The sequence below is a fragment of the Bombina bombina genome, chromosome 2 (assembly GCF_027579735.1).
Source record: "Bombina bombina isolate aBomBom1 chromosome 2, aBomBom1.pri, whole genome shotgun sequence".
NCBI classification, from domain to species: domain Eukaryota; kingdom Metazoa; phylum Chordata; class Amphibia; order Anura; family Bombinatoridae; genus Bombina; species Bombina bombina.
In genome coordinates, this window is record NC_069500.1 from 1,389,780,768 (window position 1) to 1,389,800,308 (window position 19,541).

At 43.6% G+C, this 19,541-nt stretch overlaps 1 protein-coding gene across 1 annotated transcript in view; it reads left to right on the top strand.

Annotated features, from left to right (window-relative positions):
- Window positions 1-19,541, top strand: part of ATRN (attractin) — an 868,210-nt gene that overhangs the window by 303,579 nt on the left and 545,090 nt on the right. Inside the window, exon 15 of the mRNA XM_053700335.1 lies at window positions 9,423-9,642. Within this exon, the coding sequence (XP_053556310.1) occupies window positions 9,423-9,642 (220 nt within the window). The remainder of the gene's footprint in view (window positions 1-9,422; window positions 9,643-19,541) is intronic.

Below are 19,541 nucleotides of genomic sequence, written 5' to 3' on the forward strand. Positions count from 1 at the left end.
ACTGTGTGATTCTGCCCCAGGTAAATACTTAGTGCTGTGAGTGCTGGGGCACTGTGCGATTCTGCTCAAGGTGGGTACTTGATGCTGTGAGTGCTGGGGCACTGTTCATTCAGGCCCAGGTAAATACTTAGTGCTGTGAGTGCTGGGGCACTGTGTGATTCTGGCCAGGTGAATACTTAGTGCTGTGAGTGCTGGGGCACTGTGTGATTCTGGCCAGGTGAATACTTAGTGCTGTGAGTGCTGGGGCACTGTGTGATTCTGCCCCAGGTAAATACTTAGTGCTGTGAGTGCTGGGGCACTGTGTGATTCTGCCCCAGGTAAATACTTAGTGCTGTGATTGCTGGGGCACTGTGTGATTCTGCCCCAGGTAAATACTTAGTGCTGTGAGTGCTGGGGCACTGTGTGATTCTGCCCCAGGTAAATACTTAGTGTTGTGAGTGCTGGGGCACTGTGCGATTCTGCTCAAGGTGGGTACTTGATGCTGTGAGTGCTGGGGCACTGTGTGATTCTGCTCAAGGTGGGTACTTGATGCTGTGAGTGCTGGGGCACTGTTCATTCAGGCCCAGGTAAATACTTAGTGCTGTGAGTGCTGGGGCACTGTGTGATTCTGGCCAGGTGAATACTTAGTGCTGTGAGTGCTGGGGCACTGTGTGATTCTGGCCAGGTGAATACTTAGTGCTGTGAGTGCTGGGGCACTGTGTGATTCTGCCCCAGGTAAATACTTAGTGCTGTGAGTGCTGGGGCACTGTGTGATTCTGCCCCAGGTAAATACTTAGTGCTGTGATTGCTGGGGCACTGTGTGATTCTGCCCCAGGTAAATACTTAGTGCTGTGAGTGCTGGGGCACTGTGTGATTCTGCCCCAGGTAAATACTTAGTGCTGTGAGTGCTGGGGCACTGTGTGATTCAGGCCCAGGTAAATACTTAGTGCTGTGAGTGCTGGGGCACTGTGTGATTCTGCCCCAGGTGGGTAATTGATGCTGTGAGTGCTGGGGGCACTGTGTGATTCAGGCCCAGGTAAATACTTAGTGCTATGAGTGCTGTGAGTACTGTGTTATTCTGCCCCAGGTAAATACTTAGTGCTGTGAGTGCTGGGGCACTGTGTGATTCTGGCCAGGTGAATACTTAGTGCTGTGAGTGCTGGGGCACTGTGTGATTCAGGCCCATGTAAATATTTAGTGCTGTGAGTGCTGGGGGCACTGTGTGATTCAGGCCCAGGTAAATACTTAGTGCTGTGAGTGCTGGGGCACTGTGTGATTCTGCCCCAGGTGGGTAATTGATGCTGTGAGTGCTGGGGGCACTGTGTGATTCAGGCCCAGGTAAATACTTAGTGCTATGAGTGCTGTGAGTACTGTGTTATTCTGCCCCAGGTAAATACTTAGTGCTGTGAGTGCTGGGGCACTGTGTGATTCTGGCCAGGTGAATACTTAGTGCTGTGAGTGCTGGGGTACTGTGTGATTCTGCCCCAGGTAAATACTTAGTGCTGTGAGTGCTGGGGCACTGTGTGATTCTGCCCCAGGTAAATACTTAGTGCTGTGAGTGCTGGGGCACTGTGTGATTCTGGCCAGGTGAATACTTAGTGCTGTGAGTGCTGGGGCACTGTGTGATTCTGGCCAGGTGAATATTTAGTGCATTGAGTGCTGGGGCACTGTGTGATTCTGCCCCAGGTAAATACTTAGTGCTGTGAGTGCTGGGGCACTGTGTGATTCAGGCCCAGGTAAATACTTAGTGCTGTGAGTGCTGGGGCACTGTGCGATTCTGCCCCAGGTAAATACTTAGTGCTGTGAGTGCTGGGGCACTGTGTGATTCAGGCCCAGGTAAATATTTAGTGCTGTGAGTGCTGGGGGCACTGTGTGATTCAGGCCCAGGTAAATATTTCTCCAACATAGGTGTGTCCGGTCCACGGCGTCATCCTTACTTGTGGGATATTCTCTTCCCCAACAGGAAATGGCAAAGAGCCCAGCAAAGCTGGTCACATGATCCCTCCTAGGCTCCGCCTACCCCAGTCATTCTCTTTGCCGTTGTACAGGCAACATCTCCACGGAGATGGCTTAGAGTTTTTTAGTGTTTAACTGTAGTTTTTATTATTCAATCAAGAGTTTGTTATTTTGAAATAGTGCTGGTATGTACTATTTACTCAGAAACAGAAAAGAGATGAAGATTTCTGTTTGTATGAGGAAAATGATTTTAGCAACCGTCACTAAAATCCATGGCTGTTCCACACAGGACTGTTGAGAGCAATTAACTTCAGTTGGGGGAACAGTGTGCAGTCTCTTGCTGCTTGAGGTATGACACATTCTAACAAGACGATGTAATGCTGGAAGCTGTCATTTTCCCTATGGGATCCGGTAAGCCATGTTTATTACGATCGTAAATAAGGGCTTCACAAGGGCTTATTAAGACTGTAGACTTTATTTGGGCTAAATCGATTCATTATTAACATATATTTAGCCTTGAGGAATCATTTTATCTGGGTATTTTGATATATTGATATCGGCAGGCACTGTATTAGACACCTTATTCTTTAGGGGCTTTCCCAAAGCATAAGCAGAGCCTCATTTTCGCGCCGGTGTTGCGCACTTGTTTTTGAGAGGCATGGCATGCAGTCGCATGTGAGAGGAGCTCTGATACTTAGAAAGGACTTTCTGAAGGCGTCATTTGGTATCGTATTCCCCTTTGGGCTTGGTTGGGTCTCAGCAAAGCAGATACCAGGGACTGTAAAGGGGTTAAAGTTCAAAACGGCTCCGGTTCCGTTATTTTATGGGTTAAAGCTTCCAAATTTGGTGTGCAATACTTTTAAGGCTTTAAGACACTGTGGTGAAAATTTGGTGAATTTTGAACAATTCCTTCATGTTTTTTCGCAATTGCAGTAATAAAGTGTGTTCAGTTTAAAATTTAAAGTGACAGTAACGGTTTTATTTTAAAACGTTTTTTGTACTTTGTTATCAAGTTTATGCCTGTTTAACATGTCTGAACTACCAGATAGACTGTGTTCTGAATGTGGGGAAGCCAGAATTCCTATTCATTTAAATAAATGTGATTTATGTGAAAATGACAATGATGCCCAAGATGATTCCTCAAGTGAGGGGAGTAAGCATGGTACTGCATCATTCCCTCCTTCGTCTACACGAGTCTTGCCCACTCAGGAGGCCCCTAGTACATCTAGCGCGCCAATACTCCTTACTATGCAACAATTAACGGCTGTAATGGATAATTCTGTCAAAAACATTTTAGCCAAAATGAACACTTATCAGCGTAAGCGCGGCTGCTCTGTTTTAGATACTGAAGAGCATGACGACGCTGATAATAATATTTCTGAAGGGCCCCTAACCCAGTCTGATGGGGCCAGGGAGGTTTTGTCTGAGGGAGAAATTACTGATTCAGGGAACATTTCTCAACAGGCTGAACCTGATGTGATTGCATTTAAATTTAAGTTGGAACATCTCCGCATTCTGCTTAAGGAGGTATTATCCACTCTGGATGATTGTGACAAGTTGGTCATCCCAGAGAAACTATGTAAAATGGACAAGTTCCTAGAGGTGCCGGGGCTCCCAGAAGCTTTTCCTATACCCAAGCGGGTGGCGGACATTGTTAATAAAGAATGGGAAAGGCCCGGTATTCCTTTCGTCCCTCCCCCCATATTTAAAAAATTGTTTCCTATGGTCGACCCCAGAAAGGACTTATGGCAGACAGTCCCCAAGGTCGAGGGAGCGGTTTCCACTTTAAACAAACGCACCACTATACCCATAGAGGATAGTTGTGCTTTCAAAGATCCTATGGATAAAAAATTAGGTTTGCTTAAAAAGATGTTTGTTCAGCAAGGTTACCTTCTACAACCTATTTCATGCATTGTCCCTGTCGCTACAGCCGCATGTTTCTGGTTTGATGATCTGATAAAGGCGGTCGATAGTGATTCTCCTCCTTTGGAGGAGATTATGGACAGAATCAATGCTCTCAAATTGGCTAATTCTTTCACCCTAGACGCCACTTTGCAATTGGCTAGGTTAGCGGCTAAGAATTCTGGGTTTGCTATTGTGGCGCGCAGAGCGCTTTGGTTGAAATCTTGGTCGGCTGATGCGTCTTCCAAGAACAAGCTACTTAACATTCCTTTCAAGGGGAAAACGCTGTTTGGCCCTGACTTGAAAGAGATTATCTCTGATATCACTGGGGGTAAGGGCCACGCCCTTCCTCAGGATCGGCCTTTCAAGGCCAAAAATAAACCTAATTTTCGTCCCTTTCGTAGAAACGGACCAGCCCAAGGTGCTACGTCCTCTAAGCAAGAGGGTAATACTTCTCAAGCCAAGCCAGCTTGGAGACCAATGCAAGGCTGGAACAAGGGAAAGCAGGCCAAGAAACCTGCCACTGCTACCAAGACAGCATGAAATGTTGGCCCCCGATCCGGGACCGGATCTGGTGGGGGGCAGACTCTCTCTCTTCGCTCAGGCTTGGGCAAGAGATGTTCTGGATTCTTGGGCGCTAGAAATAGTCTCCCAAGGTTATCTTCTGGAATTCAAGGGACTTCCCCCAAGGGGGAGGTTCCACAGGTCTCAGTTGTCTTCAGACCACATAAAAAGACAGGCATTCTTACATTGTGTAGAAGACCTGTTAAAAATGGGAGTGATTCATCCTGTTCCATTAAGAGAACAAGGGATGGGGTTCTACTCCAATCTGTTCATAGTTCCCAAAAAAGAGGGAACGTTCAGACCAATCTTAGATCTCAAGATCTTAAACAAGTTTCTCAAGGTTCCATCGTTCAAGATGGAAACCATTCGAACTATTCTTCCTTCCATCCAGGAAGGTCAATTCATGACCACGGTGGATTTAAAGGATGCGTATCTACATATTCCTATCCACAAGGAACATCATCGGTTCCTAAGGTTCGCATTCCTGGACAAACATTACCAGTTCGTGGCGCTTCCTTTCGGATTGGCCACTGCTCCAAGGATTTTCACAAAGGTACTAGGGTCCCTTCTAGCTGTGCTAAGACCAAGGGGCATTGCTGTAGTACCTTACTTGGACGACATTCTGATTCAAGCGTCGTCCCTTCTTCAAGCAAAGGCTCACACGGACATTGTCCTGGCCTTTCTCAGATCTCACGGATGGAAAGTGAACGTGGAAAAGAGTTCTCTATCCCCGTCAACAAGGGTTCCCTTCTTGGGAACAATAATAGACTCCTTAGAAATGAGGATTTTTCTGACAGAGGCCAGAAAAACAAAACTTCTAGACTCTTGTCGGATACTTCATTCCGTTCCTCTTCCTTCCATAGCTCAGTGCATGGAAGTGATCGGGTTGATGGTAGCGGCAATGGACATAGTTCCTTTTGCGCGCATTCATCTAAGACCATTACAACTGTGCATGCTCAGTCAGTGGAATGGGGACTATACAGACTTGTCTCCGAAGATACAAGTAAATCAGAGGACCAGAGATTCACTCCGTTGGTGGCTGTCCCTGGACAACCTGTCACAAGGGATGACATTCCGCAGACCAGAGTGGGTCATTGTCACGACCGACGCCAGTCTGATGGGCTGGGGCGCGGTCTGGGGATCCCTGAAAGCTCAGGGTCTTTGGTCTCGGGAAGAATCTCTTCTACCGATAAACATTCTGGAACTGAGAGCGATATTCAATGCTCTCAAGGCTTGGCCTCAGCTAGCGAGGGCCAAGTTCATACGGTTTCAATCAGACAACATGACAACTGTTGCGTACATCAACCATCAGGGGGGAACAAGGAGTTCCCTAGTGATGGAAGAAGTGACCAAAATCATTCTATGGGCGGAGTCTCACTCCTGCCACCTGTCTGCTATCCACATCCCAGGAGTGGAAAATTGGGAAGCGGACTTTCTGAGTCGTCAGACATTGCATCCGGGGGAGTGGGAACTCCATCCGGAAATCTTTGCCCAAGTCACTCAGCTGTGGGGCATTCCAGACATGGATCTGATGGCCTCTCGTCAGAACTTCAAGGTTCCTTGCTACGGGTCCAGATCCAGGGATCCCAAGGCGGCTCTAGTGGATGCACTAGTAGCACCTTGGACCTTCAAACTAGCTTATGTGTTCCCGCCGTTTCCTCTCATCCCCAGGCTGGTAGCCAGGATCAATCAGGAGAGGGCGTCGGTGATCTTGATAGCTCCTGCGTGGCCACGCAGGACTTGGTATGCAGATCTGGTGAATATGTCATCGGCTCCACCTTGGAAGCTACCTTTGAGACGAGACCTTCTTGTTCAGGGTCCGTTCGAACATCCGAATCTGGTTTCACTCCAGCTGACTGCTTGGAGATTGAACGCTTGATTTTATCGAAGCGAGGGTTCTCAGATTCTGTTATCGATACTCTTGTTCAGGCCAGAAAGCCTGTAACTAGAAAGATTTACCACAAAATTTGGAAAAAATATATCTGTTGGTGTGAATCTAAAGGATTCCCTTGGGACAAGGTTAAGATTCCTAGGATTCTATCCTTCCTTCAAGAAGGATTGGAAAAGGGTTTATCTGCAAGTTCCCTGAAGGGACAGATTTCTGCCTTGTCGGTGTTACTTCACAAAAAACTGGCTGCTGTGCCAGATGTTCAAGCCTTTGTTCAGGCTCTGGTTAGAATTAAGCCTGTTTACAAACCTTTGACTCCTCCTTGGAGTCTCAATTTAGTTCTTTCAGTTCTTCAGGGGGTTCCGTTTGAACCCTTGCATTCCGTTGATATTAAGTTATTATCTTGGAAAGTTTTGTTTTTAGTTGCAATTTCTTCTGCCAGAAGAGTTTCAGAATTATCTGCTCTGCAGTGTTCTCCTCCTTATCTGGTGTTTCATGCAGATAAGGTGGTTTTACGTACTAAACCTGGTTTTCTTCCAAAAGTTGTTTCTAACAAAAACATTAACCAGGAGATTATCGTACCTTCTCTGTGTCCGAAACCAGTTTCAAAGAAGGAACGTCTGTTGCACAATTTGGATGTTGTTCGCGCTCTAAAATTCTATTTAGATGCTACAAAGGATTTTAGACAAACATCTTCCTTGTTTGTTGTTTATTCCGGTAAAAGGAGAGGTCAAAAAGCAACTTCTACCTCTCTCTCTTTTTGGATTAAAAGCATCATCAGATTGGCTTACGAGACTGCCGGACGGCAGCCTCCCGAAAGAATCACAGCTCATTCCACTAGGGCTGTGGCTTCCACATGGGCCTTCAAGAACGAGGCTTCTGTTGATCAGATATGTAGGGCAGCGACTTGGTCTTCACTGCACACTTTTACCAAATTTTACAAGTTTGATACTTTTGCTTCTTCTGAGGCTATTTTTGGGAGAAAGGTTTTGCAAGCCGTGGTGCCTTCCATTTAGGTGACCTGATTTGCTCCCTCCCTTCATCCGTGTCCTAAAGCTTTGGTATTGGTTCCCACAAGTAAGGATGACGCCGTGGACCGGACACACCTATGTTGGAGAAAACAGAATTTATGTTTACCTGATAAATTACTTTCTCCAACGGTGTGTCCGGTCCACGGCCCGCCCTGGTTTTTTTTTTTTTTTTAATCAGGTCTGATAATTTATTTTCTTTAACTACAGTCACCACGGTACCATATGGTTTCTCCTATGCAAATATTCCTCCTTAACGTCGGTCGAATGACTGGGGTAGGCGGAGCCTAGGAGGGATCATGTGACCAGCTTTGCTGGGCTCTTTGCCATTTCCTGTTGGGGAAGAGAATATCCCACAAGTAAGGATGACGCCGTGGACCGGACACACCGTTGGAGAAAGTAATTTATCAGGTAAACATAAATTCTGTTTTAGTGCTGTGAGTGCTGGGGCACTGTGTGATTCTGCCCCAGGTGGGTACTTGATGCTGTGAGTGCTGGGGACATTGTGTGATTCTGCCCCAGGTGGGTAATTGATGCTGTGAGTGCTGGGGCACTGTGTGATTCTGCCCCAGGTAAATACTTAGTGCTTTGAGTGCTGGGGCACTGTGTGATTCTGCTCAAGGTGAATACTTAGTGCTGTGAGTGCTGGGGGCACTGTGTGATTCAGGCCCAGGTAAATATTTAGTGCTGTGATTGCTGGGGCACTGTGTGATTCTGCCCCAGGTGGGTACTTGATGCTGTGAGTGCTGGGGCACTGTGTGATTCTGCCCCAGGTGAATACTTAGTGCTGTGAGTGCTGGGGCACTGTGTGATTCTGCCCCAGGTAAATACTTAGTGCTGTGAGTGCTGGGGCACTGTGTGATTCTGCTCCAGGTGAATACTTAGTGCTTTGAATGCTGGGGCACTGTGTGATTCTGGCCCAGGTGGGTAATTGATGCTGTGAGTGCTGGGAACATTGTGTGATTCAGCCCCAGGTGGGTAATTGATGCTGTGAGTGCGGGGGACACTGTGTGATTCTAGCCCAGGTGAATACTTAGTTCTGTGAGGGCTGGGGCACTGTGTGATTCTGGCCCAGGTGGGTAATTGATGCTGTGAGTGTTGGGGGCACTGTTTGATTCTGCCCCAGGTGGGTAATTGATGCTGTGAGTAATGGGGGCACTGTGTGATTCTGCCCCAGGTGGGTACTTGATGCTGTGAGTGTTGGGGGCACTGTGTGATTCTGCACCATCTGGGTAATTGATGCTGTGAGTGCTGGGGTACTGTGTGATTCTGGCCCAGGTGAATACTTAGTGCTGTGAATGCTGGGGCACTGTGTGATTCTGCCCCAGGTGAATACTTAGTGCTGTGAATGCTGGGGCACTGTGTGATTCTGCCCCAGGTGAATACTTAGTGCTGTGAGTGCTGGGGCACTGTGTGATTCAGGCCCAGGTGAATACTTAGTGCTGCGAGTGCTGGGGCACTGTGTGATTCTGCCCCAGGTGAATACTTAGTGCTGTGAGTGCTGGGACACCGTGTGATTCTGCCCCAGGTGAATACTTAGTGCTGTGAGTGCTGGGACACCGTGTGATTCTGCCCCAGGTGAATACTTAGTGCTGTGAGTGCTGGGACACCGTGTGATTCTGCCCCAGGTAAATACTTAATGCTGTGAGTGCTGGGGGCACTGTGTGATTCTGCCCCAGGTGAATACTTAATGCTGTGAGTGCTGGGGGCACTGTGTGATTCTGCCCCAGGTGAATACTTAGTGCTGTGAGTGCTGGGGCACTGTGTGATTGTGGCCCAGGTGGGTAATTGATGCTGTAAGTGCTGGGGACTCTTAGTGATTCTGGCTCAGGTAGGCGCTTCATGCTGTAGGAGCATGTTTTTAATAAATGCCAGACGATTTATTCATGCAAATATCTCTTGTGTGTGTTAACAATTATAATTTTCCATTTAATGTAATATATGTATACGTTTTACTGCTGCCTCATATTTGCTTGTAGCTTCTCTGCAAAAATTAATTTGGCAATGTTTTGTTTATAGGTTGCTAAAAATGTTTTTTACTTTTGTGCAAAGAAGCACAGTGGATTTGTTAGACTTTTTCAATATTTTCTCCATTTTTATAACAGCCAAAAACGGATCTAACCCCCTGGGTTGGGTTAAGGAAGATTAATGTGTCCTACTGGTGCTGGGAAGACATGTCTCCTTTTACCAACACTACGCTGCAGTGGCAGACTGGAGAGCCTAGTGATGTCGGATTTTGTGGATACCTTGCTGAGCCGTCACTTGTGGGACTAAAAACTGCAGTGTGTATAAATCACTTAAACGGAAGCGTTTGTGAAAGACCAGGTCAGAAATTTGTTTCATGCTGTATTAGGGTAACAATGCATACACATGCTTTGTCAATTAGTAAATCCAGTATGAGAATACAAATGCTTCAAATGTAGATACTTGCAAAAATAGATCAGTTCACAGACTGAATAGAGGATACAGCTGGAAGCACTAACTCCCTTTTAAAGGGACAGTCTACACCAACAGTTGTATGGTTTAGAAAGATACATAACACCTTTACTACACATTCCTCAGCTTTGCACGACCAACGTTGTTGTATTAAAGAGACGGGAAACACCAACACTTTCTTTCATCATTTGGATAGAACATACAATTTAAAAACACTTTCCAATTTACTTTCATTATCAAATTGCTTTGTTCTCTTGTTATCCTTTGAAGGAAAAGTATTGCACTGCTGGCAGCAAGATGAACGCATCTAGTCAACCAATCACAAGAGACAAATGTGTGCAGGCACCAATTAGCAGCAGATCCCACTAATGTAGGATATGTATATAGTCTTTTTCAACAAGGGATACCAAAACAAATTTGAAAATAGAAGTACATTTTAAAGTGTTTTAAAATTATATACTCTATCGGAATCATGCAAGGTAAATTTCTCTTGTAAGATGTATCGAGTCCACAGATTCATCCTTACTTGTGGGATATTCTTCTTTCCCTACAGGAAGTGGCAAAGAGAGCACCCACAGCAGAGCTGTCTATATAGCTCCTCCCTTTGCTCCACCCCCCAGTCATTCTCTTTGCCTACTCTAAGTACTAGGAAGGGCAGAGCGAGTGTGGTGACAAAAATTTTAGTTTTTTATTTCTCAAGCAAAAGTTTATTTTAAATGGTACCGGTGTGTACTATTTACTCTCTGGCAGAAAAGGGAGGATGATGATCTTAGCACTTTGTAACTAAGATCCACTGCTGTTCTCACAAGGGCTGAAGAGTAAAGGAAAACTTCAGTTGGGGGAATGGTTTGCATGCTAAGCTGCATATGAGGTATGTTCAGTCTATATTTTTCTAGACAGACTGTGTTAATTCTAGAAAAGGCTGGCAATATTCCCATGAGGGAAGGGTAAGCTGTATTCAGACTCTTGAATAGGAATTTCAGCTTGCATGAAGGGCTCATTAGTTACTGGTGACACTGTTAGGAAAAAACGTTTTTGTTTATTCAGTAAATGATGCAATTATAACGTTTTTTTGAAGGGACTAAAGGGGTCATTGTGGCTTGTTTTTGGATTTTTTAACTCACATAGTTAATTAAGAGACACTCTGGTGTTTTTCTGATAGGCCTCAAAACATCGAGTGAGGTGGGAGGGGCCTATTTTCACGCCTCAGTTGCGCAGGTTCTTTTCCTCAGAGACATCTATCTGCTTCTCCAGAGGTTCCTGCTGTGTTTGAGGGCTGTAAACAGTTTTTTGTCCCCACAAATCGTTCTGAAGGGCAGGTAGGAGCCACAGCAGAGCTGTGGCAAGGTGCTGAAAGTCCTTTTTACCGGTTTTGATGTTTTTTTTCAATCCGGTTTTGCCATTCAATCCGGTTTTGCATAGCTGTGCAAAGTTACTAAGGCTTTATGATGCTACTGTAAAAATTTTAAGTTTACTGCTTTTTTACACTGCAGAATTTGTGCAGCTTTTTTTCTCTTAAAGGCACAGTACCTTTTTAATTCTAATTGTTATTTACTTTGATTACAGTGTTTTCCAAGCTTGCTTGTTACATTACTAGCCTGTTTAACATGTCTGACACCAAGGAAAATCCTTGTTCAATATGTTTGGAAGCCATTGTGGAACCCCCTCTTAGAATGTGTCCCAATTGTACTGATATGTCTATAAACTATAAAGAACATATATTAGCACTTAAAAATAGAGCAATAGATGATTCTTAGTCAGAAGTAAATGAGGGTTCGCCATCTAGCTCTCCCCAAGTGTCACAACCAATAACGCCCGCACAAGTGACGCCAAGTACCTCTAGTACGTCAAATTCTTTTACTTTACACGACATGGCCACAGCTATGAATACAACCCTCACAGAGGTTTTATCTAAACTGCCTGGTTTACAAGGAAAGCGGGACAGCTCTGGGTTTAGGAAAAATGCTGAGCCGTCTGACGCTTTAGTAGCCGCATCTGATATGCCCTCACAATGCTCTGAAGTAGGGGTGAGGGATTTGTTATCTGAGGGAGAAATTTCTGATTCAGGAAAGACGCTTCCTCAGACATATTCTGATATGACGGCCTTTAAATTTAAGCTTGAACACCTCCGCTTATTGCTCAGGGAGGTATTAGTGACTCTAGATGATTGTGACCCTATAGTGGTTCCAGAGAAATTGTGTAAAATGGATACATACTTAGAGGTTCCTGTTTACACTGTTTTTCCAGTCCCTAAGAGGATTGTGAATATTATTACTAAGGAGTGGGATAGACCAGGTATTCCGTTCACTCCCCCTCCTGTTTTTAAGAAAATGTTTCCCATATCTGACACCATGCGGGACTCGTGGCAGACAGTTCCTAAGGTGGAGGGAGCTATTTCTACTCTGTCTAAGCGTACAACTATACCTATCGAAGACAGTTGTGCTTTCAAAGATCCTATGGATAAAAAAATTAGAGGGTCTCCTGAAGAAAATTTCTTTCATGTAATTAACAAGAGTCCATGAGCTAGTGACGTATGGGATATACATTCCTACCAGGAGGGGCAAAGTTTCCCAAACCTTAAAATGCCTATAAATACACCCCTCACCACACCCACAAATCAGTTTTACAAACTTTGCCTCCAAGGGAGGTGGTGAAGTAAGTTTGTGCTAGATTCTACGTTGATATGCGCTCCGCAGCAAGTTGGAGCCCGGTTTTCCTCTCAGCGTGCAGTGAATGTCAGAGGGATGTGAAGAGAGTATTGCCTATTGAATGCAGTGATCTCCTTCTACGGGGTCTATTTCATAAGGTTCTCTGTTATCGGTCGTAGAGATTCATCTCTTACCTCCCTTTTCAGATCGACGATATACTCTTATATTTACCATTACCTCTACTGATTCTCGTTTCAGTACTGGTTTGGCTTTCTACAAACATGTAGATGAGTGTCCTGGGGTAAGTAAGTCTTATTTTCTGTGACACTCTAAGCTATGGTTGGGCACTTTATTTATAAAGTTCTAAATATATGTATTCAAACATTTATTTGCCTTGACTCAGAATGTTCAACTTTCCTTATTTTCAGACAGTCAGTTTCATATTTGGGATTATGCATTGAATTATCATATTTTTTTTTCTTACCTCAAAAATTTGACTTTTTTCCCTGTGGGCTGTTAGGCTCGCGGGGGCTGAAAATGCTTCATTTTATTGCGTCATTCTTGGCGCAGACTTTTTTGGCGCAAAAATTCTTTTCCGTTTCCGGCGTCATACGTGTCGCCGGAAGTTACGTCATTTTTTTGACGTTATTTTGCGCCAAAAATGTCGGCGTTCCGGATGTGGCGTCATATTTGGCGCCAAAAGCATTTAGGCGCCAAATAATGTGGGCGTCTTATTTGGCGCTAAAAAATATGGGCGTCGCTTTTGTCTCCACATTATTTCAGTCTCATTTTTCATTTGCTTCTGGTTGCTAGAAGCTTGATATTTGGCATTCTTTCCCATTCCTGAAACTGTCTTATAAGGAATTTGATCTATTTTGCTTTATATGTTGTTTTTTCTCTTACATATTGCAAGATGTCTCACGTTGCATCTGAGCCAGAAGATACTACAGGAAAATCACTGCCTGCTGGATCTACCAAAGCTAAGTGTATCTGCTGTAAATTTTTGGTAGCTATTCCTCCAGCTGTTGTTTGTAATAATTGTCATGACAAACTTGTTAAAGCAGATAATATTTCCTTTAGTAATGTACCATTGCCTGTTGCAGTTCCCTCAACATCTAAGGTGCAGAATGTTCCTGATAACATAAGAGATTTTGTTTCTGAATCCATAAAGAAGGCTTTGTCTGTTATTTCTCCTTCTAGTAAACGTAAAAAGTCTTTTAAATCTTCTCTCTCTACAGATGAATTTTTAAATGAACACCATCATTCTGATTCTTTGGACTCTTCTGGTTCAGAGGATTCTATCTCAGAGATTGATGCTGATAAATCTTCATATTTATTTAAGATGGAATTTATTCGCTCTTTACTTAAAGAGGTACTAATTGCTTTAGAAATAGAGGATTCTAGTCCTCTTGATACTAATTCTATACGTTTGGATAAGGTTTTTAAAGCTCCTGCGGTTATTCCAGAAGTTTTTCCTGTTCCTAATGCTATTTCTGCAGTGATTTCCAAAGAATGGGATAAATTGGGTAATTCATTTACTCCTTCTAAACGTTTTAAGCAATTATATCCTGTTCCGCCTGACAGGTTAGAATTTTGGGACAAAATCCCTAAAGTTGATGGGGCTATTTCTACCCTTGCTAAACGTACTACCATTCCTACGTCAGATGGTACCTCGTTTAAGGATCCTTTAGATAGAAAAATTGAATCCTTTCTAAGAAAAGCTTATCTGTGTTCAGGTAATCTTCTTAGACCTGCTATATCATTGGCTGATGTTGCTGCAGCTTCAACTTTTTGGTTGGAAACGCTAGCGCAACAAGTAGCAAATCGTGATTCTCATGATATTATTATTCTTCTTCAGCATGCTAATAATTTTATCTGTGATGCCATTTTTGATATTATTAGAGTTGATGTTAGGTTTATGTCTCTAGCTATCTTAGCCAGAAGAGCTTTATGGCTTAAGACTTGGAATGCTGATATGGCTTCTAAATCAACTCTACTTTCCGTTTCTTTCCAGGGAAACAAATTATTTGGTTCTCAGTTGGATTCTATTATTTCAACTGTTACTGGTGGGAAAGGAACTTTTTTACCACAGGATAAAAAATCTAAAGGTAAAAACAGGGCTAACAATCGTTTTCGTTCCTTTCGTTTCAACAAAGAACAAAAGCCTGATCCTTCGTCCTCAGGAGCAGTTTCAGTTTGGAAACCATCTCCAGTCTGGAATAAATCCAAGCCTGCTAGAAAGGCAAAGCCTGCTTCTAAGTTCACATGAAGGTACGGCCCTCATTCCAGTTCAGCTGGTAGGGGGCAGGTTACGTTTTTTCAAAGAAATTTGGTTCAATTCTGTTCACAATCTTTGGATTCAGAGCATTGTTTCAGAAGGGTACAGAATTGGTTTCAAGATGAGACCTCCTGCAAAGAGATTTTTTCTTTCCCGTGTCCCAGTAAATCCAGTGAAAGCTCAAGCATTTCTGAATTGTGTTTCAGATCTAGAGTTGGCTGGAGTAATTATGCCAGTTCCAGTTCCGGAACAGGGGATGGGGTTTTATTCAAATCTCTTCATTGTACCAAAGAAGGAGAATTCCTTCAGACCAGTTCTGGATCTAAAATTATTGAATCGTTCTGTAAGGATACCAACGTTCAAGATGGTAACTGTAAGGACTATATTGCCTTTTGTTCAGCAAGGGAATTATATGTCCACAATAGATTTACAGGATGCATATCTGCATATTCCGTTTCATCCAGATCATTTTCAGTTCCTGAGATTCTCTTTTCTAGACAAGCATTACCAATTTGTGGCTCTACCGTTTGGCCTAGCTACAGCTCCAAGAATTTTCACAAAGATTCTCGGTGCCCTTCTGTCTGTAATCAGAGAACAGGGTATTGTGGTATTTCCTTATTTGGACGATATCCTGGTACTTGCTCAGTCTTTACATTTAGCAGAGTCTCATACGAATCGACTTGTGTTGTTTCTTCAAGATCATGGTTGGAGGATCAATTTACCAAAAAGTTCTTTGATTCCTCAAACAAGGGTAACCTTTCTGGGTTTCCAGATAGATTCAGTGTCCATGACTCTGTCTTTAACAGACAAGAGACGTCTAAAATTGATTACAGCTTGTCGAAACCTTCAGTCACAATCATTCCCTTCGGTAGCCTTATGCATGGAAATTCTAGGTCTTATGACTGCTGCATCGGACGCGATCCCCTTTGCTCGTTTTCACATGCGACCTCTTCAGCTCTGTATGCTGAACCAATGGTGCAGGGATTACACGAAGATATCTCAATTAATATCTTTAAAACCGATTGTTCGACACTCTCTAACGTGGTGGACAGATCACCATCGTTTAATTCAGGGGGCTTCTTTTGTTCTTCCGACCTGGACTGTAATTTCAACAGATGCAAGTCTCACAGGTTGGGGAGCTGTGTGGGGATCTCTGACGGCACAGGGAGTTTGGGAATCTCAGGAGGTGAGATTACCGATCAATATTTTGGAACTCCGTGCAATTTTCAGAGCTCTTCAGTTTTGGCCTCTTCTGAAGAGAGAATCGTTCATTTGTTTTCAGACAGACAATGTCACAACTGTGGCATACATCAATCATCAAGGAGGGACTCACAGTCCTCTGGCTATGAAAGAAGTATCTCGAATTTTGGTTTGGGCGGAATCCAGCTCCTGTCTAATCTCTGCGGTTCATATCCCAGGTGTAGACAATTGGGAAGCGGATTATCTCAGTCGCCAAACGTTGCATCCGGGCGTATGGTCTCTTCACCCAGAGGTATTTCTTCAGATTGTTCAAATGTGGGGGCTTCCAGAGATAGATCTGATGGCCTCTCATCTAAACAAGAAACTTCCCAGGTATCTGTCCAGATCCCGGGATCCTCAGGCGGAGGCAGTGGATGCATTATCACTTCCTTGGAAGTATCATCCTGCCTATATCTTTCCGCCTCTAGTTCTTCTTCCAAGAGTAATCTCCAAGATTCTGAGGGAATGCTCGTTTGTTCTGCTAATAGCTCCGGCATGGCCTCACAGGTTTTGGTATGCGGATCTTGTCCGGATGGCATCTTGTCAACCATGGACTCTTCCGTTAAGACCAGACCTTCTGTCGCAAGGTCCTTTTTTCCATCCGGATCTGAAATCTTTAAACTTAAAGGTATGGAGATTGAACGCTTGATTCTTAGTCAAAGAGGTTTCTCTGACTCTGTGATTGATACTATGTTACAGGCTCGTAAATCTGTATCTAGAGAGATATATTATAGAGTCTGGAAGACTTATATTTCTTGGTGTCTTACTCATCATTTTTCTTGGTATTCTTTTAGAATTCCGAGAATATTACAATTTCTTCAGGATGGTTTAGATAAGGGTTTGTCCGCAAGTTCCTTGAAAAGGACAAATCTCTGCTCTTTCTGTTCTTTTTCACAGAAAGATTGCTATTCTTCCTGATATTCATTGTTTTGTACAAGCTTTGGTTCGTATAAAACCTGTCATTAAGTCAATTTCTCCTCCATGGAGTTTGAATTTGGTTCTGGGAGCTCTTCAAGCTCCTCCGTTTGAACCTATGCATTCATTGGACATTAAATTGCTTTCTTGGAAAGTTTTGTTCCTTTTGGCCATCTCTTCTGCCAGAAGAGTTTCTGAATTATCTGCTCTTTCTTGTGAGTCTCCTTTTCTGATTTTTCATCAGGATAAGGCGGTGTTGCGAACTTCTTTTGAATTTTTACCTAAAGTTGTGAATTCCAACAACATTAGTAGAGAAATCGTGGTTCCTTCATTATGTCCTAATCCTAAGAATTCTAAGGAGAAATCGTTACATTCTTTGGATGTTGTTAGAGCTTTGAAATATTATGTTGAAGCTACTAAATCTTTCCGAAAGACTTCTAGTCTATTTGTCATCTTTTCTGGTTCTAGAAAAGGCCAGAAAGCTTCTGCCATTTCTTTGGCATCCTGGTTGAAATCTTTAATTCATCTTGCCTATGTTAATTCGGGTAAGACTCCACCTCAGAGGATTACAGCTCATTCTACTAGGTCAGTTTCTACTTCCTGGGCGTTTAGGAATGAAGCTTCAGTTGATCAGATTTGCAAAGCAGCGACTTGGTCCTCTTTGCATACTTTTACTAAATTCTACCATTTTGATGTATTCTCTTCTTCTGAAGCAGTTTTTGGTAGAAAGGTACTTCAGGCAGTGGTTTCGGTTTGAATCTTCTGCTTATGTTTTTCATTAAACTTTATTTTGGGTGTGGATTATTTTCAGCAGGAATTGGCTGTCTTTATTTTATCCCTCCCTCTCTAGTGACTCTTGTGTGGAAAGATCCACATCTTGGGTATTCATTATCCCATACGTCACTAGCTCATGGACTCTTGTTAATTACATGAAAGAAAACATAATTTATGTAAGAACTTACCTGATAAATTCATTTCTTTCATATTAACAAGAGTCCATGAGGCCCACCCTTTTTTGTGGTGGTTATGATTTTTTTGTATAAAGCACAATTATTCCAATTCCTTATTTTATATGCTTCGCACTTTTTTCTTATCACCCCACTTCTTGGCTATTCGTTAAACTGATTTGTGGGTGTGGTGAGGGGTGTATTTATAGGCATTTTAAGGTTTGGGAAACTTTGCCCCTCCTGGTAGGAATGTATATCCCATACGTCACTAGCTCATGGACTCTTGTTAATATGAAAGAAATGAATTTATCAGGTAAGTTCTTACATAAATTATGTTTTTTGTTCATCAGGGTTTTTCTCTCCAACCTATTGCGTGCATTGTTCCTGTAACTACTGCAGCTGCTTTCTGGTTTGAGTCTCTAGAAGAGGCTCTTCAGATGGAGACTCCATTAGAGGAGATTATGGACAGAATTAAGGCCCTTAAGTTGGCTAATTCTTTTATTACAGATGCCGCATTTCAACTGGCTAAATTAGCGGCAAAGAATTCAGGTTTTGCCATTTTAGCACGCATGGCGTTATGTCTTAAATCCTGGTCTGCTGATGTGTCATCTAAATCTAAACTTTTGAACATCCCTTTCAAAGGAAAGACCCTATTCGGGCCTGAACTGAAAGAGATTTCAGACATCACTGGAGGGAAAGGCCATGCCCTCCCTCAGGATAGATCAAATAAGATGAGGACCAAACAAAATCATTTTCGTTCCTTTCGGAACTTCAAGGGTGGTCCCGCTTCAGATTCCTCTGCTGCGAAGCAAGAGGGGAATTTTGCCCAATCCAAGTCAGTCTGGAGACCTAACCAGGCTTGGAACAAGGGTAAACAGGCCAAGAAGCCTGCAGCTGCCTCTAAGACAGCATGAAGGGGTAGCCCCCGATCCGGGACCAGATCTAGTAGATGTTCACGATCCCTGGGCTTTAGAAATTGTTTCCCAGGGATATCTTCTGGAATTCAAAGACTCCCTTCCAAGGGGGAGATTTCACATTTCTCGATTGTCTGTAAACCAGACAAAGAGAGAGGCGTTCTTACGCTGTGTAGAAGACCTACATACCATGGGGGTGATCCGCCCAGTCCCAAAAGAGGAACAGGGGCTAGGGTTTTACTCAAACCTGTTTGTGGTTCCCAAAAAAGAGGGAACTTTCAGACCAATCTTGGATCTCAAAATTCTAAACAAGTTCCTCAAAGTTCCATCTTTCAAGATGGAGACTATTCGGACTATTCTACCTCTGATCCAGGAGGGTCAATATATGACTACCGTGGAGTTAAAGGATGCGTATCTACACATCCCTATTCACAGAAATCGTCATCAATTTCTCAGATTCGCCTTTCTAAACAGGCATTACCAGTTTGTGGTCCTTTCTTTCGGGTTGGCCACGGCTCCCAGAATTTTCACAAAGGTGCTAGGGTTCCTTCTGGCGGTTCTACGACCACGGGGCATAGCAGTGGCGCCTTATCTAGACGACATCTTAATTCAGGTGTCGACTTTCCAGCTAGCCAAGTCTCACATGGACATAGTGTTGGCTTTTCTGAGATCTCAAGGGTGGAAGGTGAACATAAAAAAAGAGTTCTCTCTTCCCTCTTACAAAAGTTTCCTTTCTAGGGACTCTGATAGATTCGGTAGAAATGAAAATATTTCTGACGGAGGTCAGAAAATCAAAACTCTTAACCACTTGCCGAGCTCTTCATTCCATTCCTCGGCCATCAGTGGC